At 45.1% G+C, this 22,723-nt stretch overlaps 2 protein-coding genes and 1 long non-coding RNA gene across 7 annotated transcripts in view; 1 reads left to right on the top strand and 2 right to left on the bottom strand.

The window, feature by feature from the left end:
- The window catches only part of LOC138767963 (uncharacterized), a 126,018-nt gene extending 117,216 nt beyond the window's left edge, over nt 1–8,802 (bottom strand). For 3 of the 4 annotated variants that reach the window (XR_011358892.1, XR_011358891.1, XR_011358890.1), the window contains exons 1-2: nt 8,506–8,593; nt 2,570–2,729 (exon numbers count right to left, since the gene is read on the bottom strand). This is a non-coding gene — a long non-coding RNA (uncharacterized lncRNA). Of the gene's footprint in view, nt 1–2,569; nt 2,730–8,505; nt 8,594–8,642 lie in introns of those variants that run through there. The other variant, XR_011358894.1, reaches the window with a different exon arrangement.
- The window catches only part of LOC138767940 (adhesion G protein-coupled receptor E5-like), a 65,295-nt gene extending 50,656 nt beyond the window's left edge, over nt 1–14,639 (top strand). For both annotated transcript variants that reach the window (XM_069945849.1, XM_069945858.1), the window contains 7 exons: nt 213–416; nt 4,232–4,449; nt 6,422–6,488; nt 8,342–8,433; nt 11,075–11,243; nt 11,370–11,471; nt 14,098–14,639. In XM_069945849.1, the coding sequence (XP_069801950.1) occupies nt 213–416; nt 4,232–4,449; nt 6,422–6,488; nt 8,342–8,433; nt 11,075–11,243; nt 11,370–11,471; nt 14,098–14,127 (882 nt within the window). In that variant the 3' untranslated portion in view covers nt 14,128–14,639. The remainder of the gene's footprint in view (nt 1–212; nt 417–4,231; nt 4,450–6,421; nt 6,489–8,341; nt 8,434–11,074; nt 11,244–11,369; nt 11,472–14,097) is intronic.
- DDX39A (DExD-box helicase 39A) lies at nt 14,296–20,981 on the bottom strand. The gene is made up of 10 exons (XM_069945871.1): nt 20,873–20,981; nt 19,201–19,419; nt 17,822–18,042; nt 17,547–17,730; nt 17,007–17,125; nt 16,683–16,814; nt 15,871–15,980; nt 15,148–15,292; nt 14,893–15,040; nt 14,296–14,491 (listed from the first exon to the last, which is right to left on the bottom strand). Exons 2-10 carry the CDS (start codon nt 19,406–19,408, stop codon nt 14,475–14,477), a joined length of 1,284 nt encoding a protein of 427 aa, XP_069801972.1. The 5' UTR covers nt 19,409–19,419; nt 20,873–20,981; the 3' UTR covers nt 14,296–14,474.
- Nucleotides 20,982–22,723: the final 1,742 nt, after the last annotated feature.

Here is a 22,723-nt window from a genome sequence, read left to right on the forward strand (position 1 = left end):
CATGTTCCCAATCTTACTCTTTACGTAATTTATGTAATCTGCGATAATCCACATACATTATAGGATAACTATAGTCATCTATAGCTTGCTAGGTAATAGTGGACTGTAGCAGAATCACTAATAAATTTTCAAAATGAAGTATACAGCATGTTGCCAGGAAAGAACATAAGTTCCATGTAGAGTTATTCCACGTATAAATTGTTTCCTAATAGATTGTAGAACAGAGCTGGACGTTGGATCTCATAACACAGATTGGGCTCTCGATCTCGATCTTCTGCCTCGTTCTGGCAATCATCACGTTTTGCTTTTGCCGTTCGCTCCATGGTAAACGAAACACAATCCACATGCACCTGTGCATCAGTCTCTTCCTTGGCAACTGCATATTTCTACTTGGAATCTCAGCAACTCACAACCAGGTAACATCTGCTACATGTATATATCTCTATAATTTTATAGTGCTAGATAATGGTTTTGGTATGTGAATAAAAATGATACACTGATTATTTTACAACATATCTTCAAAGGGGTCAGAGCTCTGCTCATATCACCTCTCACACAGCCAGAGATGTGTCTATAAAACAAACATCTGTCTGTTTACAGCCACCACTAGATGGAGCTAACTACACGCATCCTCCTGTGGAAGCCAATTTTCTACATCACAGGGAAAAAAATCCCATCTCCAAACTTGGAAATCATAATAAATCCTAGGATCAATGACCCTTACCCAGAAGTCTAGTTACTATAGCTTTTAATATAGTTATACCCTAGATACCCCAAATCTGCAGCAGATTGGTTCAGTCATTTGGCCACGCATAAGAAACAACTAATTTTTATATATACACTACTCACAAAAACATAGGGAAACTTGGCCTGAGGGTAACATTTATGGAAAACATAAAAGATATATCATGAAAGTAGAATATATAAAGGGCATGTATCACTATCTTGCAGGAGCTGTTTTTAACAGAGTTTAGGGACATGCTTTACAGCAAGACTCATGGACACAGATGAGATTAGACAGTCTATTAATGTGAATGTGAGATGAATGTGAAACAGTCTGGTACCTATGAAAAGGTCATTCCACAGGCAGCTGCTATTGTCTCCTCTATCTACTGGGGTCACATGTCGCTGCAATGCTGTATAGGTCACTTTACAGCAGCCTCCTTTTATCATTACAGACACAATAGGAATTCTCAGCTTAGTTTTAGCCCCAGTGGTGAGAATGAAAACGTCAAGATTTCAGAATTAATTTATAATATAGATAGAAAAATGGAAAATTAGAAAAAATGTCACCAACAATTCTTAATAAATATGTTTAACATAAAAACATGATTTAAACAACAAGTCATTTTCTGACACATTTCCTTTAAGTAGAAGCAGCAATGGGGACTTCCTTATTTCACACAATTTACTGAAACAAAAGCCAACACCAGTGGTGGGTATACCCCAACAACAAATGTCTCAATAACTTGTCATGAGCCCTCAGCATCAATAAGTCGACTTATTGTCTGCTTAGGCATCCCACTCTTCTTGAAGAGCGGCCCTAAAGTCATTGAGGTTCTGGGGTACAGAGTATTGAGCCTCTACACGGAGATTCAGCTGATCCCATAGATTTTCTATGGTATTTTGGACTAGACAAAGTGCAGACCACTCCATTTGGAGCACCTTAGTCTCCAGCAGTCATTTCCTAATGATGAGACCTCTATGAGTTGGAGAGCATTGTTGTCGATGAAGATGACATTAGACGACATTACCCGTGTTGTTCATGCAGAGACACAATGACTGGATTACTGATGTTATTCCATTAGTATGGTCTTGACACTGTACCATTCACACAGTGTAGGGCAGTTCTGTATTGACTAGTCACACCCAACAACACTGTACCATCAAACACCACCTATCAAGGTCCCTGAAAAAGCTAATTGTGCAAAGAGTATGGAAACAATGAACAGTTGACATGTGCATTCAAAAGTTTGAGAGTAGGTCACCTGTAAATGTTCAAGTACATTTTAAATTCACCCTGAAATTCCACCCCAATATCCAAAAGCCTAATATCCCTAATCTTAATGTGAGTAGTGTATAAGATAATACATAATAAAGTGGAAGGATATAGTTGGTTCTGCTCCCTCTACTGGTGGTTTACCATAGTTTTAAGTATCATTAGGAGAGATGAGCGAACCGGCCGAGGATCGGGTTCGTATGGCCGCCCACTCCGCTCCGTGTCTGCCTGCTCCGTGGAGAGGGTGGATACAGCCTGAGGACCGCCTAGAAAACTGGGATACAGCCTATGGCTATGGCTGTTTCCCAGTTTTCAAGGCGGTCCTCAAGGTTGCAGGAGTGGGCAGACAGTGGGAATCAGAAGCCGAGAATTCAGGTTCATACGAACCCCAACCTCGGCCAGTTCGCTCATCTCTAATCATTAGCTAAACATGCATCCCAAAAATGTGTTACATTGGATAACCCAAAAAGTTATGCCATTTTTTACTTTATTTAAAATAGGGCTGGTATTAAGAAAACACACAAAGAATGATAAAAAAAAATTATATCATACTTCAAAAAGCTCACATACCTAATTTTTATGACCCATTGTCTTCTGAGTGATCTTTACAGACTGTCCATGACCCAATGATTCCATAAACGTGATGTAAATCTTTTCAGCCTGAATAATATTAATTATCACTGGCTAGACTGTCATCACAACTCACTGCTTCATTTTGTATTTGGGGAACCTGAAAAAAAAATCAGGATCAATGTCACATAACTTAAAAAATACTTCTATCTGACTGAAAATCTTAATCAGAGAAGAAAGTTTCCATATGAACTTATTAAAAGGGAACTCAGAAAATTATATAGATTTGTAATGTAATTCTATTTGAATATACCCAGTCTTCCAGTACTTATCAGCTGCTGTATGCCCCAAAGGAAGGGGTGTATTCTTCCCAGTCTGTCACAGTGTTCTCTGCTGTTACCTTTGTTCATGCCAGGAACTGTTCACAGCAGGAGAGGTTTTCTATAGAGATTTCCTACTGCTCTGGACAGTTCCTGTCACGGACAAAGGTAACAGCAGAGAACACTGTGACAGACTGGGAAGAATACACCCCTTCCTTCGGGGCATACAACAGCTGATAAGTACTGGAAGACTGGAGATATTTGAATAAAAGTAGTTTTCAAATCTACATAACTTTCTTGCACCAGTTGACTTGAATTTTTTTTTTCAAGTTCCCCCTTAAACCTCTCTCCATTAGTAAGTACAAAGAAAAACTGGCTCCCATGTGGGTGGAGGTGGTTACAATAAAGCCTTTAATGGGATACTGCAAAGAAAACGTAGTCATCTACAACTTCTAGGCTGATCTAGTTGCTATGGTGCGTTTACACAGGCAGATTTATTCTGACAGATTTTGGAAGCCAAAGCCAGGAATGGATTTGAAAAAAGGAGAAATCTCAGTCTTTCCTTTATGACCCATTCCCTGTTTCTGGTCTGTTCCTGGCTTTGGCTTAAAAAATCTGTCAGGTAAATCTGCCTGTGTAAACGCACCATTAGTAAATAATCAGCAGCTTGTCGGAGGGGACTTCATTAAAATAAAGGGTTTGCTAAACTCAGCTAGTGCCCATAGACTATGTTCACAAACCTTTTTTTATGCCATTTCATGGCTGTCTATTTAGACGGACATCATGTTAAGACAAAAAGAAAATATCATTTTCATAATTAGGCTGTATTTCGCTATCATTATGACTGCCATCTAAAAACACAGCTGTAAAAAGATTGTATAAACATTAACCTTAACGCAACTTCTGCACAAGAGGCTATTGGACATGGAATACCAAAACTGAATACAATTATTGTTACATATATACAGTTATAGGTTGACCGGGAAGCCGAAAACAACCACAGCAGGTTGCACAGCGTATCTCTCAGGATACCATTCAAGCAACTTCCTATGAAGTCAATCAAATTTGAGGCATTGCGTAACTCACATGCTTTGACTTTTCAGCTTCCCGACCACATCCAGCAAATACAAACAGGCTGGAGGGGGCCGAAAACAAAGATGGGAACATCCCTTTAACTCCAAAATGGGCTGAATTATTTATAAAAGAAAAGGTTTCAGAAATTTGTTTTCATCTAAGCAATTCACCATCAGTCCAAAGGGGAAAAGCCACACTAGGTTTTCATGTTATGATCTGGTGTGATGATATATTTTTGTGCTTGTTAACATGAATGTTTTTGCATCAGGTTCTTTGTGGGATAGTTGCAGGACTTCTTCATGCTTTATACCTCTGCGCCTTTTGCTGGATGTCTCTGGAGGGATTGGAGCTATACCTAATGCTGGTTAAGGTATTTAACACCCATCTGAAGAAGAGATACCTCCTGGCAGTGGGATATGGTATACCAGCTGTGATCGTCACAATAAGCGCAGCAATATTCCATAAAGGATACGGCACTGACAAATAGTGAGTGAAAAAGAGAATTATACCCATATATTAAGGTCAGCAATGGAATAACACTAAAGGCTCATTAACATGTACACAAATTATATGGAGTACTTGCCTGCCTTTTTACCATTGGAACAGAGCTTTGATCTATGACATTAGGCTTAGCTACAGTGTCTACTGAGAGTCTGATGTAGTCACAGACACGCCTCGTTTCCTCATTGGTTCAGAGTCTGATATTCTTTCCCTCCCCCTGCAGCTCAGCCTCCCCTGATTGGCTACTGTGTATAAACACAAGTCTATCACAGGCTTACAAGGAAGTCAGTGATTAGACGGCTAATTCTTTTTACAGCACAACAGCCACTGTGAGTCCCTGGTACCTTAAATTGTTGGAGGGAAAAATGGAGCTTTGTATCAAAAGAAACCCAAAGCATGGGCTGCTATAAAGATATAGTAATGCAATCTAAAAAAAAAAAAAAGAAAGCCTTCTCTAAATGAAGAAACTCAAACCACCCCTAAAGTTATCAGGTGTTGGGACCAGAGGTAAACCCGGTCAGGAAATACAAAGGGAGGACACCCAGACAGTGGACCTTGCACTTGTCCCCTGCCCACTGTCCCTTATTACTTGCCTCTGCGGCTGCGAACAACCATGGTGACAGTCCCTAACTTATATAAGAGTGGTACACAGATTGAGGACAAGGCAGACAAAACACAACAGCCCAAGGTCCGGAAGCCGGGTCAAAACCAGAGGACCGCAAACAAAACAAAAACAGAGGCAAACGGGATAGTCGGGTCAAGTAAAAAAGGTCAGAGCAGGTGGAAAACCAGGATAGTGAAAGTACAATAAGCAGAGGTCAGAGCCAGAACACTTGCACGGAGGATAATAGAATGCTAAGCTTGCTAAAGCCTAAACTCAATAGCCAGTGTCATATCCTGGTTGTGGACACACTTTACAGCAGGTCAGGGGTCAAGTCCAGATGATTTGACCGGCCTCTTTGATCCTACCCAGCTTGGGGCTGATTGGCAGGAACACTTGCCAGTCAACCCCACAGAATCGCAGCACAGCTGCTAGCATCAAAGCTCCCCCGCCTGTGATGTGGGCCAGCCGTGTCCCTGGTTTCCAGGGACTGCCGTAGTGAGGCAGGGACACACTCTGGTGGTGTTAGGCTGCCAGGGCGGTCCTCTAAGGGGCCGGGACAGTGCTCCGGGGCGCAGCATGATGCAACACTGGAGTCAGGTCAGGTAAGTTGCTTACATCAGGTTCCTGAAGATCCATTAGGGCTGGGTTTGTAGCTCAGTTTACTTAAGCGAATAAAGCTTAAAGTGTCACCGTGGTTTTAAAAAACTTCTGACATGTCATAGAGACATATCAAAAGTTTTGATCGGTCCGAGTCCGAGTGTTCTGATCAGGAGAACAAGCAGGGAGAGGACCACGCTGCAGCACGTCTTCTCCCCGCTCTGTGTTAGAAAAAAAAAAAAAAAAGATTCCGGCTCCATAGACTTACATTATGAGCTTGACTCTTTTTTTTTTCAAACTCAGAGCGACAGTGACACTTAAATAGTACAACTTCACACAACCTGAGGACAGAGGTGGTGCTTTTTGCACAAGGAAGTATCTATGTTTTTGTTTTCCAAATCCTGGATAACCCTTTAATTCTTAATTATCAGATTTTTGTTAGGGTCCATTTACACAGAAAGATTATCTGACAGATTATCTGCCAAATATTTGAAGCCAAAGCCAGGAATGGATTCGAAAAGAGGAATCTCAAGCTTTCCTTTAGGACCTGTTCTCTGTTTATAGTCTGTTTCTGGCTTTGGCTTCAAATCTTTGGTAGATAATCTGTCAGATAATCTTTTTTGTGTAAATGGACCCTTAGGGCTGTCACTTTAAGGAGTGAATTTGCTTAGAAATTTACATTGTTGGACCTTAGAAACCCCTACGTGAATGGCTGCATGAAGTACAGTAAACCCTCTCCCCTCTCCTACTTTTTAGCTGCTGGCTGTCTCTTGAAAAAGGATTTGTATGGGCATTTCTGGGACCTGTGTGTGTCATTATTCTGGTAAGTAGATCTTCATATGACACATATGTTGAAGTCCTACGCATTTACTTCTAAATTCAGTAAAATTATAGGGGTAATCTGGAGGGAAAAAATACTTTGTAATATAACCTCATTAAAATAAATATAGTTAATTTACATTTGCACTTCTATTGAGTTGCAGCAGTAAGGGGCAACATGGCCCCTCTCTACTGCCACCAACAGAAGATTGCAGGCGAAACGTGTGTCGGGTATATGGATGGGGTTTCTACTAGGGATGGTCCGAACCGAGTTCGGTTCAGGTTCGTACGAACCCGAGCTCTCGGTAATGATTCCCGCTGTCTGCCTGCTCCGTGCAGCGGGCGGATCCAGCGGGGGGGCCGCCTGGAAAACTAGAATACAGCCATAGCCATAGGCTGTATCCCATTTTTCCAGGCGGCCCTCCCGCTGTATCCACCCGCTCCACGGAGCAGGCAGACAGCGGGAATCTGATGCCGAGCGTTCGGGTTCATACGAACCCGAACCTCCGAGGGTTTGGACCATCCCTAGTTTCTATCTAATCTTAGATTGTCTGTCTGACATGTTTGTTGTCTGGTATTCTTGGACTCATGTTATATGTGCCCTATATGCTGCCCTGAGCAGGGCTGTATAGTTGTGAGGGTCATATTCCATGAAGTGATTTTTTGACAATTAAGGATTAACGATAAACGATCGCTATGGCAAACGACCGAAAATTGTTCACCCAATTACACGGAACAATGTAATTCGTTACTTATGATCGTTCATGTGGTCGTCCTGTCGTCGCTACTAGAGATGAGCGAACCTGGAGCATGCTCGAGTGGATCCGAACCCGAACTTTTGGCATTTGATTACCGGTGGCTGCTGAACTTAGATAAAGCCCTAAGGCTATGTGGAAAACATGGATATAGTCATTGGCTGTATACATGTTTTCCAGACAACCTTAAAGCTTTATCCAAGTTCAGCAGCCACCGCTAATCAAATGGCGAACGATCGGGTTCAGATGGACTCGAACCCGAACCCGGTTTGCTCATCTCTAGTCGCTACTGCAAACGACGTCTTATTACACCAGACGATGCACTAACAATTTGCGAACAATCAACGATTAAAATATGTCCAAATTCTATCAAACGACCAACAATTTCTCATTGGTCGTTTAATCATTGTCTGCCATTAAACAAAATGATAATCGTTCAATTACGAACCATCCCTAACGATTATCGTCCTGTGGAATAGGGCCCTTACTTATCCATACCTTACTCATTGTATTATTCACAGGCTGTTATTGTTATCTTGTGCAGTTTTCCTGTGTTATGTGGTGTGAATAGGGCCAATGGACTCCGTGCCGAATCCCGCCTGCTATGTCTTTTAATGGGAGATCTTGCGCGCCTCCCTGCTCAAAGAATTGACATGTCAATTCTTTCAGCGGAGGCATATGAGACAAGACCTCCCATTGAAAGACATAGCTAGGGGTATTTAGCACGGAGTGTGCGCGTGCAGGGGCTTCAAGCGGATTCTCTGTGCTGATTCCATAGTGTAAATCAGCCCTAAGTGAATGTAAGCCTGTCAGATATTTCTTCCAGCAACCTCCTCTTTCTTTAGTAAAAAAAAAAAAAAAAACTCTTTGAGCACCACCTTCTGGTCATGGCAGGTACTGCAGAGCACTTGAGATGATGCTTTGTACAATAGATAGATGTGGATGAATAGATATATAAATAATGTAAACATAGATCCCTAAAATGGGTTATACTATCTTCTACACTTTGTCACCACATTGACATAAGCATTGACTTGAATTTCCTCAGCCCGAGCTCAATGGCGCCCCCTGCAGGCCTCACTGTTTCCCCTTTCCTCCTCAGATAAACTGCGGCATCTTCGTGCTCACTGTGTGGAAACTGGCTGACAAGATGTCTTCAGTCAGCCCAGACCATGGGAACCTGAAAAGAATCAGGTAGGTGACCCAAGACCGATATACTTACCTCACACAGTATACACACATTGTATTGTATCAATGGCCACTCACCTCATTGTCACCACACTCGTCTCTCCTCAGTGCTATGACGGCCAGTGATCATGTTTCTTCGTTTACATTCGTTAAAGCTGTTTGTATATGACTTTTTTTTTTTGGGGGGGGGGGGGGGGGCAGTGGATATGTTTTACCTCACAGTTCTCCTGAGGGGAAATATCGGCCATCTTGCGCTTCTGGGCGCCAAAACGGCTTGTGACGTCATCAGAGAAGAAATGGCGGGCTGTGGTGGAGCGGGGATGGCGCGCAGTGAGGAGGGGGCGGGGCCTGATAGCTTGTTCCTCATAGGAGAGATATAGGTGTACAGTGTATGAGGAGTGAGCTGTGACTGACATCTATGTCTATGATGGAATATACAACAGAAGATGGATGTTTTATATGTCTATCTTTTTATGTGACGCTCAGTTGTTACCACATGTCCTTCAACCTCTGGTTATGTGCCGCCATATTCACCTAGTAAAGGCCTGGGAGCCATACAGTCTCACAATGGCCTTTAATCCACTCATATTGTAAAGAATACAAATATATATGCAATGTACTATAAATAATACATTAATAAACTATGCTTTCCAATAAAGGTAACAAAATAGTGTGTATTACCCAAAAGTATGACAAAAATACCGCCTTCTGGTGTATACTGGGCCCATTTTAGCCAATGGACATGTTCTGTGTGTAGCTCAGGAGAACTACTAACCATAACACAGTGTGAATAAATCCTAAAGGTGGCCATACGCCTTGTCTTGTGACATGACGGCTGAACTCGCTGTGTATGGAGGCCTCCTGAGTTCCCATTGACAGAAGGATCTACAGAGAATACAACATCAGGGTGCATGCACACTACAGAATTCCTGCGTATGACCCGCGGCGGATTCCGACGCTCGTACCCGCACGCGGCGGCGCGCATCTCCGCCCGTGACATAGACACTATTCTATGCACGGGCGGATTCTGCATTCCGCGAAAGAAGTGACATGTCAATTCTTTCGGCGGAATCCGTCTGTGCATAGAATAGTGTGGGTACGACCGACGGAATCCGCCGCGGGAATTCCGTAGCGTGCACGCACCTTCACTCGGCTGTACCAAGTGTCCAAGCGTATGGAGGAATCTAAAATGATAGCTGTCATCTGAACAAACAACCATTGAAGATAGAGCAGAGCTTGGCCCATAGAGAACAAATGGGAGTGCAGGAAACATTTCAGCTTGGCCCCGATAATTGTAGAAGGTTTCAATGGTCGAACCCCTAGTTATGGATAGGCGACAACTTCTGATTGTGAGATAACCCCTTTAAGGCCAACTTCAGACAAACATAATATGGCGGCTTTTTTGTCTATATTATGGCTTCAAGGATCAGTCCAACTACAGGAACTTTGATACCTTTAATTCTAGTATTAAACCAGCCTAAAATATGTCCACACCTTCAGAAATAATTTCAGGCTATGTATAAATCACATTTATGTTATCCATATAAAAATGTCTGAAAACAGCCAAATTATTGCCGTATTATTTGACCCGTAAAAAGCTGCCAATTTTACGGTCTCAGGCTAGGTTCACTCTGCGTTTTTTGCAGTCTGTTTAACATATCTGTTTACAAATGGTTACTTTTAACATGCACAAAAACATGGTCAACCACATTTTTGCGTACACAAAAAAAACATCCGCTTTGATCCTCTTTTTATGAAAGTCAATAGAAAAACTGATTCAAACCTTTGCATCCTTTTTTCCTCAAAAAAACATATACATTAAAGGGGTAGTGCGGCGTTTAACATTTCTTCACTAAATAACACACATTACAAAGTTATACAACTAAGTGAATGGCCCCCTTCCCCGTGTTCCCCCCACCCCGGAAGTGTGCTGCATTATACTTACGTGTTCGCTGTCGACCCCGGCCGCCATCTTGTGTCGACAACGTCATCTTCGGAAGGCCAGCCGAACCGCTCCAGCCGTCCCTCATGCCGTCCCCCCTATGCTGCGTCATCAGCTGCGATTGGCTGAGCATAACTGTGCTCATCCAATGGCGGCTGAGCAGCTGATGACACAGCAGAGGGGGACTGATGGAGTGGTTCGGCCAGCCTCTTGAAGATAACTTCGTCGACACAAGATGGCGGCCGGGGTCGACAACGAACACATAAGTATAATGCACCAATACTTCCGGGGTGGGGGGAACACGAGTGGGGGCCATTCACTTATATATAGTTGTATAACTTTGTAATGTGTGTTATTTAGTGAAGAAATGTCAAACGTCGCACTACCCCTTAAATGGACTGCAAAAACGCAGTGTGAACTCAGCCTTACCAGTTACAGATGTACAATTACAATGTATGGCCACTAGGGAACAATCTCCTATTGACTTTATTAGAACTTAGTGGCAATTTTTTTTTTTTTTCTTTTATTGCTGTTAAATTGTAATTTTGGGGTCATTATACAGACCAATAAAACAGCCAATCATAGGCCCAGATTTACTATAACCGTCTAATTCTTAAGACAGTGGAAGCTTAGACAGTCTTCAAATACATCCCATTCATTTTACTGTGCTTGTATGGCTAAATAATGATGTCACAACCTCTCTAGGACCCTGACGGTGACGTCTCTGGCACAGCTGTGTATCCTGGGGTCTTGCTGGGCCTTCGGATTCTTCATGTTCGGCTCTGCCACACTCTTCTTTGCATACGCTTTCACCATCCTCAATGCTCTGCAAGGATTACAGATCTTCTGCCTGCACTGCCTGATGCACCAAAAGGTACAAAGAAGGGGGCGCTGTGTGGGGTGAGGAGGGCAGCAGCAGACGGGGCATTGGAAAGTCAATTGTAATCAATCATAATACAGCATGTGCCCGTATTCATTCTCTATCGTCTTTCCTCATTAGGTGCGGAAGGAGTATAAGATGTGGCTGTGTGCTCTCGCTCATTTCAAGGCTCCGATTTACTCTGAATTCAGCGACACCAGCAATTCACACACAACCAGCAAGGTAAGGAGCAGCCAAAGTCCAACCATGTATGAACTGTGTCCTATAAGCTTTCCAGAGGAGCCAGAACTCCATAGTTAGAAGCAATCATACAATGGGTGAGGGTATGTGCACACTACAGAACCAGGGAGGATCACCCACCGCTGGTCTCCCACTTACATCTCCACCTGTGCCATAGACTCCATTCTATAGTCAGGCAGATTCGGCCGTCTGCCCGAAGAATGAACCCGTTTATTCTGAGGCCAGCTGGCAGAATCTGGCTGACCATAGAATGGAGTCTATGGCACAGGTGTCGATGTGCACAGCCGCGAGCTTCGGAATCCGCAGCGGGTAATCCTCACGGGTTCCGTAGTGTGCACAAACCCTAAGGGTGCAGACGAATCTACACCCACATGTGGTGGCCAATGGATGCACAATTTTTACAGTGAATCATGTGCCCATTCACCAATGCACAAGAGCAAGGTTTTGTCTAAACGCGGCAACTGGGGTGTCAGAGCGTACCCAAAGATTCCCAGTGTAACCCACGTCTTCATCCTGTATACTTGTTAATATAGCAACTGACCATTTAGGATTTGTACACATAGCCAGATCAGAACTCAGCCTTTGCTTCTCATGGATGATCCCTGTGCAGAATGGCATTGCAGGGACTCCATGGGCACCATCCTGGCTCAGAGCATAGAACAGGCCACTTTGAGAATCAAGATGTCCCAGACGCAATGCTCACATTAATGGCCAGCTAACAGATCTAGTGCCCACTAGGTATTGACAATTGTAGGTCATAGTGCAACTTCAAAGCATCTCCCCTTTTAATAACACAAAACTACATGCTGAACAATGGAAGGCAGAACCTGTTTAGTAGGAAGCATTTATCATACAGGTGTTATGTTACCACCAGGGATGTGGAGTTGGTAAGCCGCAGCTCCAACTCCAACTCCTGAATTTTATCAGGACCGATTCAGACTCCTGCTCTTTCATAAATGGCCGGTCATATACCAGGGGAGTTATCTATCACACTGACTCCGCAGCTTCTCCCTAATATCCTACATGATCCTGGGGCGACTCCTGAGGGAATAAAGGAATACTGTATATAAAGCAGCTTCTCCTGTGTGCAGTGGATGCAGCCAGTCTCCAGCCTCCATGTCCTGAACTACTCACAACTAGACTAGATGGAGCAGGTGGTCTTTTCCTGCTGACAATCTTCTATGTTTCTAACTAATATTCACCATACACACAGAAACACTGCTAACAATGCCAGATACCTGTAATATAGAGGTCAGCCATAGTGATATACAGGGGGTCACACATAGTGATATAGAAGGACACTGTGGGGACACGCAATCTCACACACACACACACAGCCTGCTGCAGCCATAGCACACACACACACACACACACACAGCTGCAGCCATAGAACACAAGAAAAACACAATCTTCTCCCAGAGAGAAAACACCACACTGAGGACAGAGGTTACTGTTACACTACCTATGTCTTCTCCTCCTCTATATTACACAGGATATCTTTATATTACACTGCTGCTCATATACAGTCATCCAGGAAGAGAACAGCACAGATCTCCCCCCACACAATGGACTCTTCCAGCTCAGAAACAAACTGCCAAATAGTGACCGACAACTTCTCCCCAACCACCCTTATGTACTAGGGCCAGTGTCCTATTACTGATATATTCCCCGACCACCCTTATGTAATAGGGCCAGTGTCCTATTACTGATATATTCCCCGCCCACCCTTATGTAATAGGGCCAGTGTCCTATTACGGATATATTCCCCGACCACCCTTATGTAATAGGGCCAGTGTCCTATTACTGATATATTCCCCGACCACCCTTATGTAATCGGGCCAGTGTCCTATTACTGATATATTCCCCGACCACCCTTATGTAATCGGGCCAGTGTCCTATTAGAATGTTGCTCATAATATATATTCATGAGCAAAACTTGTAAAATTCATATCAAAATTCAATTCTACATTTTTTTAAAGCTGGAGTCGGTACATTTTTTTTTCGACTCAACTCAGACTTCAGCCAAAGCTAGCTCCGACTCAGACTCCACAGCCCTGGTTACCACAATAGGGGAATTTGTCCCTTATGTCCCATGTCGGATTTACTAAGTAAATCCAGCGAATCTGAACCTGCTCTGGAGTATGCGCAAGTCATGATAAATAAGGCAGCTGTTACCTACAGTGACCAGAGCCCCAGTGTTAAAGGGGTACTCCGGTCTGGGGGCATTTTTTACCAAACGGGCGCAGGTGACTTACCTCCCCGGTTCCAGCATCTCGGCGCCCCGTACCCCCGCCCTGCAGCTGCATGAGACGTGACGTCAAGGCAGCTCAGCCATTCAGCGGCCATAGTGGAGTCCCGCCTCGGTCGCTGAATGACTGAGCTTCCTTGAGATGTCACATCTCATGCGGCAGCTCACACCAGGAAGCGGCTGCGGGACGGGGCCACCCCCTCCCGGACATTGGTAAAAAATACCCCCAGACCAGAGTACCCCTTTAACTCCCTAAATTGCTCAGGAAATAGAGAAGCTTTAGGAGTTTAATAATAGATCATCATGGTTACTGTACCGCAAACCGCATGTTCTAATATGTCATTTTCTATTTTCTTACAGAGTAAAACAGGCAAGGAGTCTGGCTTATGATGAGCGGTACACGGCTACTACTGGACTCCTTAAATCAGTCTTCCTGAAAACCGTCCTATAGTCTTCCCTATTTTTTTTTTCCCTCAACAAGGAAACCCCCCCCCCCCACCTTGTGCCACTAAGTGACCTTAAACTCCATGTTTTTTCAAAGATGTCACAAACACAAGATCCAAACCATAAAAAAGTTTTTAATTTTTCCCTTCTTTACACAAAAGCCATGAATAAAAAAAAAAAAACAAATCCCACAATGTTGTAAAATCAGAAGAATTGTTCCCGGCATGGTTGGTGCGGCCAGATAAGAAAGCAAAGGAGGAGCCAGGAGACACGCTGGAGAACGGATGGCAGGGTTATCGACTCTGTTCAACTGTGGAGAGAGCAGAGAGGAAAAAGTGTCAGTACTCTTCACGACTGTGTAAATATTCTTGTATGCAATATGCTTCTGCCTAAGGTACCTATTTATATAGAGATGCACTGTATTTGTAAACTATGCTAATAAATATTAGTACGTGTTCTGCTCGTCTGGATGTCAGTTTACTGATTCGGCCGACATATACAGCTCATCTCTTACAGGGGGTGTCTGAGTAAAGACACTGAAGGAATAGCTAATCTTACAATGGGCGTTAAAGGTATTTCCTTAACCCCAAACCACTTCAATAAAGCAACATCCCCAACCAAGGGCACAAAGCGTATAGGAGAAGAGCCATAAGGGCCACTACATCTTTGTTATTTGGGGGGGGGGGGGGTCGGAACAACCACAATACTTACTGTAAGTGGATATGTCTATCTCATCCGGCAACTCTCCAACATTGACTTCAAATCTGTCTTGGACATCATTCAGAATTTTGGCATCTTCCTCGTCAGACACAAAAGTAACAGCCAAACCTTTGGTGCCAAATCGACCGGCACGAGCCACCTGGAGCAGAGAGAAGAAATGGGATTAGGCATAGGGATGACTGAAATACACACTAGACTGTACAACTTAAGGGAAAACATAATGCCAGATATCAGTTATGTTCTTACCCTGTGCAAGTATGTGTCAGAGTCCTCAGGCATGTCATAGTTGAAGACAATATTAACTCGTTCAATATCCATACCACGGCCAAAGAGGTTAGTAGCTACCAGGATTCTTCTCTGGAAATCCTTAAACTGTTGGTATCGGGAAAGCCTGCAGAACAATCTCCAAATGTTAATCCACCATCTTAAGACAAGTCAGGGATATACAGCACCATCATAACATCACTGTAGTGCCTGGTATGGAGCTGCAGTTAGTGTTACACAAGTAATATTATAAAAGGGATTATCCAAGTCGAGAAAAACATGGCCGCCTTCTTACAGCACCACCCTTTTGCTCAGTTTGGATGTGGGTTTTGCAGCTCAGTTTGAAGCAAATGAAGCTAAATTGTAATACTACACACAACCTGAGGACAGGGCTGGCGCTGTTTTCCCCAAGAAAGTATCTGTACTTTTCTAATACTGGTTAACCCCTTTAAATTAGGGATGCCAACTGCCCTCCAAGTAAATGGAGCAGCACACATGGTGCTGGGCCTCCACATTACTTTGTACTCGGCTACAATAGATAGATATTCCACACAAAATGAGTATAGTGGGGCGGCTAAAGACACACACTGCTACTTCATTTACCAAGGGCCGACCTTGGAATCGTAAAGGAGTTGTTGGTGGGAGTCAACTAGTTAGCATCTGCACTGTGATTGGACAACACCTATTCACACCACAAGAACTCACCTCTCTTCTTGGGCCATTCCCCTGTGAATGGCAATGGCTGGGAAGTTCTGCTCTACCAGGAGTTGTGCCAGGGCCACGCACCTCTGCACAGATTTTACAAAGATCACCACCTATAAGAGAAACAAACATACACATAGTATTGATTATTACACCAGGAGAAACTACTGCATCATATCTTTATGGAAAAACCTAAAGGTTATGTTGCCATTTCATTCCAATCATGGCACAGGAGTAGAGATGAGCAAACCTGGAGCATGCTCGAGTCCATCCCGAACCAGAATGTTCGGCATTTGATTAGCGGTGGCGGCTGAAGTTGGATAAAGCCCTAAGGCTATGTGGAAATCATGGATATAGTCATTGGCTGTATCCATGTTTTCCAGACAACCTTAGAGCTTTATCTAACTTCAGCAACCACAGCTAATCAAATACCGATAGTTTGGGTTGGGATGGACTCGAACCCGAACCCGGTTCGCTCATCTCTACACTGGAGTGATTACAGATTGTGTGTGCCCTTTAGCATTACACTCCTCCATGTAAAGGGGTTATCCAGGCCTTTAAGAACATGACCACTTTCTTCCAGAAACAGCCCATCTCCTGTTGGGTACTTTTTTGCAGCTCAGTACCATTAATTGTAATACCACACACAACCTGAGGACAGGGGTGGCACTATTTTCACAAGAGTGTTCCTGTGTTTTTTGTTATTTTAAATCCTGGATAACCCCTTTAATGTCTCACAAGTGGTTGTCAGATCACTCAGTAGGTATATGACCCTTCCCCACTACCACCCTCTACAACCGCAGCTGCATACTAACCTGGTTAAACTCCAGCACGTCCAACAGGTCAAACAATTTGCGGTTCTTTTCGCTGTCCTTCAACTTGACGTAATATTGCTGAAGACCATGAAGTGTCAGCTTGGTTTCATCGTCCACAAACACCTCCATAGGCTGAAGAGAAGGGAAAACAGATTAGTCACATGGAGGCAAAGACGACATCTTACAATTAACCGGTCATTATAATAGAAATGTCTCGGGTGAAGTTTAAGCAGAACCCTGCCGTGGAAGATGCAAAAGTCTAAGCCAGTATAAAGGGCAGGTGAAGCTCTGAGCTACATTACATAGATAAGATGTGGGACTTACATCCTGCATGAACTTCCTGCAGACCGGACGGATCTCCTTGCTGAGTGTGGCACTGAACATCATGCACTGCTTCTCATGCGGGGTCAGACGGAAGATTTCCTGCACATCTCTACGCATATCTAAAGGAAGAGCAAATAACATACTTATAACACTGTGCAATCTCATGTCCTGCCACTTGATGGTGCTGATGAAGCATTACACTATGTGAAATCAATGTGCACAGCAGGAAGTTTGTGGTCCTTTAAGGGGTTATCCAGTGCTACAAAAACATGGCCACCTGCTTCCAGAGACAGACCCGGTATTGTCTCCTGTCTAGCTGTAGATTTTGCAACTTTTTTTTGTAACCCCTTTAAGCTTTTGCAAAACTACAATTCCTATCACTCCCAGACTGCCAAAGCTTTAGCTGTCCAGGCATGATGGGAATTGTAATTTTGCTACAGCTAGAGGGCCACGAGTTTGACACCTGTGAGGGGAAATTCTGATTATAACCCCCCTACTCCCTGCTAGGAATAAATTTAAAGGGGAATTCACACTCCTTACCCAACTGCTCCAGCATCTTGTCACATTCATCCAGAACAAAGTGTTTGACGTTCTTCAAGCTAAGGGTCTTCTGTCTAACAAGTGCCAGGATACGCCCGGGAGTCCCGACCACAATGTGAGGGCAACTTTTGCGTATTGTCTCTTCATCCTTCTTTATGGCAAGCCCACCAAAGAACACTGCGACCTGTAACCACAATAGTCACGTAAATACATCCATAATACCACAAAAGGGAAAAAAAAAACACACAAATAGGGTGGCACTGTCGGTGACTTACCTTCACTGTTGGCATGTACTTGGAGAATCTCTCATACTCCTTGCTGATCTGGAAGGCCAGCTCTCTCGTGTGGCACATCACCAGAACCGAGACTTGTCCTTCTATTGCCTCAATCTGCTGGAGAGTGGCCAGGACAAAGACGGCGGTCTTCCCCATACCGGATTTGGCTTGGCACAAGATATCCATGCCGAGGATGGCCTGAGGAATACATTCATGCTGTACTGCAATGAGAGAGCAAGAAAATCAGTACAAAGTTAGGGAAGCTTGCAGTGTCCAAACGTCTCTGCTGCCAATCATCTACTATTAACTCTTCACTGCCAAGGATGCATGTAACAAGCCATGACTTCAAATGGTGGCAACACTGAGCTTTTATATGGCCAAGCTGCAATCCAAAACCGCTCATAGGTACCTCGCCTCTAGCAAATGGACGTAGCCAACTCTAAAGTGGGTGCGTCATTAGTGGCATTTCATGGCTTAATATACTCAATATCCCACTGCAAAGGATGGAAGCAGTGATAACTCAGATCGCAACCAGGGTTGAGCAGACCTGCTGAACCATTGGGGTAGCGACAACATGCTCCAAACCTAAACGCCCAGCATGGTGACTAACAAAGTTGGATGCCGCCCTAGGGAGTCCAGGAAATCATTGATACAACTTCTCCAGCCACCAGGAGTCCCAATGCCGAACATTCGGTTTTGGAAAATGTTGCCAAACCCAAACAAACAGAATGGCAAATCCACTCAACACTAATCCCAGCCTTGTTTCCCCACAGCAAACAGCCAATACACCAATGAGGTTTAGCTATGGCAATTTACTGTTCCTGGCTGCAGTCATGAGACATACATTGGTCTCCATGACAGCCTAGGGCCTACGAGGCTGTCCATTTACGACAGGCAATAACACTACGGTATAACGAGCACAACAAGTCTATACCCAGTAAGTGATCAACAACTATACATATATAGTCTGATCAGGATGAATTGCCATTTCCCATCTACTCCCACAAGAGAGATCAGTCATATATACCCTAAAAGGGGACTGTGTTTAGCTCACACATTCACCAGGGATAACAAACTCAACCCCCTTCATCTGTTGCAAAACTACAATTCCTATGACACCTGGACAGCCAAAAACAAATCTGTGCAGACAGGATGGGAGTTGTAGTTTTGCAACAGCTGGAGGGCTGCAGTGGCATCTGTGATGTACACACTCCCCCAGTATCATCCACAGGTGGTAAACCTGTAACCTCTGCTGCAAAACTACAACTCCCATCATGTCTGCACAGCAAAAGCCGTGACTGTTCAGCCATTAGGGGAACTGTAGTTTTGCAGCAGCTGTAAGGCGACAGGTTAGACACCAATGTTACAATAACACCTACCTTCTGAGGGATGCTCAAAGCCGCAGTCCACGATGGCTCGCAGCAGTTCGGGTTTTAACAAGAAGTCTCTGAAGCCGGAGCTGTGGATGGACACATAGGAGCCTTTCACCTCCTTCCTGCCGGCCGGTGCGGGGGTCTCGGTGGGTGCCTGGGGTTCATCGTCTTCTTCGTAGTCCAACAATTCATTCTCAACATCCTGTTCCGTCATGGTGTCTGTGTCTAAGAGAGGAAAGTCATATGTTACTGACCCAAATAACGGAATGGCGTCTACCGCTGCGTAGTGTACAAGCCACCAAAGCTTAAAGATTTCAGGAAGCTGAGGTATGGCGTGCTGTTTGTAATCCCCTCACATGATAAATCTGCTTAGAGCTTCCTTCACAGGGGGGTTATACAGCTTTGTGACCAAGTCTCAGGATTAGTCACGGCCTGACTGCCATTCTGCCGTATGATGGGCAATGCGTGGTACTGCAAGAGTCAGACCCCAACAATCTAAGCCTGAGAATAGCTGCAATGACCCCTATGATCACTTTATTGCGTCCACCTGCAACTTTGTTTCTAGACACTGCCTTGTATCTCAGCTTCGTATGGCTCTGTGATTACAATAGTGTTAAAGGGGTACTCCGGGCGGGGGTTATTTTTAAGGTATGGCCGGGAAAGGGGTGGAAATATAGAGGCCGCCGGTCACTTACCTCCCCAGTTCCAGCACCAGGTCCCGGATCGCGCCGCCCCGTCTCCCGTCCGGCTGCCGCTTCCTGGTCTAAGGTGCGGGATTCCACTACGACTGCTGAATGGCTTAGCTGATCAGACCAGGAAGCGGCATCCAGACGGGAGAACGGGGCAGTGCGATCCAGGACCTGGAACCAGGGAGGTAAGTGACCGGCGGCCTCTATATTTCCACCCCTTTCCCAGCCATACCCTAAAAATAACCCCCACCCGGAGTACCCCTTTAAGGTACAGGTGGAGTCTTAGCACAGCAAACGCCCTCTGCCCACACTAACAGGGAATATCGAGCACCTGACAGTATAGACTGAGAATATACACACACAGGGGGGACTTATACCAAATCTGGGGGTACAGAGCAGCCGCCCATGGCAACCAATCAGATCCGAGCTTTAATTTTTCAGAAGCCGTGTTATACATTAAAGCTAGCCTCTGATTGGCTGCCATGCTATGATTTCTGTGCACAAGCTTTGATACATATGAATATAAATAAAGTTTGTTATATATAGAAAATTAAATATAAATAAAGTTTGATGAAACGAGCACGGGTCTTAGCAGAACAGAACATGTGGCTCGTCACAACAAACTTTATTTATACTAAACAAGATAACATTTCGGTATTGGGAGATAAAGACCGGGCCCGTGCTGCGGCTCACACCGGAAATGCTCGCTATACCGCCCGTTCTTCGGTCCCCGGGCCTCGTCCTCCCTGTATACAGCCGACATTACTGATCACACACGCACTATATAGTAAGCGCCTAAGCCTTATGGCCTATCAGACCCCACAGACTCACAGATCGTGTCCCGCGGGCTTCACTATCCGCCATATACAGCAGCGCCCGCCAGATCTGCCCGGACATCCTGTATAGCGGCCGCACTCTCCGCTTCCTCGTCCGCTCACTTATCCCGCAACTGTTCCCCACCGGACCGCCGAATCCCCGGACCCTCTTACCTTTGCTCTTCTCCGGCTACACCTCCACGTGTGCTACGAGCTGACCCTGCCGCTTGGCCTAGAAGAGAGAAGGCCGAATCCAAGCTCCTCCCTCTCGTGATGATTCGCCTACTCGAGGTGACGTCAGAATGCTCCCGTGTGACTATTGGCCGCAAACCTCTTAGGGCGGGGCGTGGCGCCCAATGGAACAAGGAAGACGCCGGGCTTTTGTTAACAGAAATTCGGCAGGTCATTGGCCAACTCGATAGGCGGGGCAATCGGACGAACCAATAGGAGTAGAGTATTTGAAGTGACGTTATTTTTTTTTTCTATCAGCTTTATTGAGTTGCGTGATATTAATAACAAAACAATGACCTTTTCCTCCCCCCATTCATTAAAGCTATGAGGGTGCATTCTCACGTCCAATTCTTTATGCAGTTTTTAGGCCGTAGCCAGGAACAGATTTCTATATTATGTAACCTGAGGTAATTGGAGAGGAAATAATATAAGGGCGGACTAGATGGACCGAGTGGTTTTATTCTGCCGACAAGCTTCTTTTTTTACTGTCCATTTATTTATGAAATCACATAAAAAAGCTGAATGTGTGAACGCAGGCTTATAGAAGCGCCTCTGCATGCTACAGCTGTGATTCCAACCTGTGCCCCTTTAGATGCTGCAAAACTACAACCCCCAGCATACCCGGACTGTAAACTACAACCCCCAGCATGTCCTGCCTGTAACCTACAACCCCCAGCATGTCCTGCCTGTAACCTACAACCCCCAGCATGTCCTGCCTGTAACCTACAACCCCCAGCATGTCCTGCCTGTAACCTACAACCCCCAGCATGCCCTGCCTGTAACCTACAACCCCCAGCATGTCCTGCCTGTAACCTACAACCCCCAGCATGTCCTGACTGTAAACTACAACCCCCAGCATGTCCTGCCTGTAACCTACAACCCCCAGCATGTCCTGCCTGTAACCTACAACCCCCAGCATGTCCTGACTGTAACCTACAACCCCCAGCATGTCCTGCCTGTAACCTACAACCCCCAGCATGTCCTGCCTGTAACCTACAACCCCCAGCATGCCCTGCCTGTAACCTACAACCCCCAGCATGTCCTGACTGTAAACTACAACCCCCAGCATGTCCTGCCTGTAACCTACAACCCCCAGCATGCCCTGCCTGTAACCTACAACCCCCAGCATGTCCTGCCTGTAACCTACAACCCCCAGCATGTCCTGCCTGTAACCTACAACCCCCAGCATGTCCTGACTGTAAACTACAACCCCCAGCATGTCCTGCCTGTAACCTACAACCCCCAGCATGTCCTGCCTGTAACCTACAACCCCCAGCATGTCCTGCCTGTAACCTACAACCCCCAGCATGTCCTGCCTGTAACCTACAACCCCCAGCATGTCCTGCCTGTAACCTACAACCCCCAGCATGTCCTGCCTGTAACCTACAACCCCCAGCATGTCCTGCCTGTAACCTACAACCCCCAGCATGCCCTGCCTGTAACCTACAACCCCCAGCATGTCCTGACTGTAAACTACAACCCCCAGCATGTCCTGCCTGTAACCTACAACCCCCAGCATGTCCTGCCTGTAACCTACAACCCCCAGCATGTCCTGACTGTAAACTACAACCCCCAGCATGTCCTGCCTGTAACCTACAACCCCCAGCATGTCCTGCCTGTAACCTACAACCCCCAGCATGTCCTGCCTGTAACCTACAACCCCCAGCATGTCCTGCCTGTAACCTACAACCCCCAGCATGTCCTGACTGTAAACTACAACCCCCAGCATGTCCTGACTGTAACCTACAACCCCCAGCATGTCCTGCCTGTAACCTACAACCCCCAGCATGCCCG

The sequence above is a fragment of the Dendropsophus ebraccatus genome, chromosome 1, assembly GCF_027789765.1.
Source record: "Dendropsophus ebraccatus isolate aDenEbr1 chromosome 1, aDenEbr1.pat, whole genome shotgun sequence".
Classification (NCBI taxonomy): Eukaryota; Metazoa; Chordata; class Amphibia; order Anura; family Hylidae; genus Dendropsophus; species Dendropsophus ebraccatus.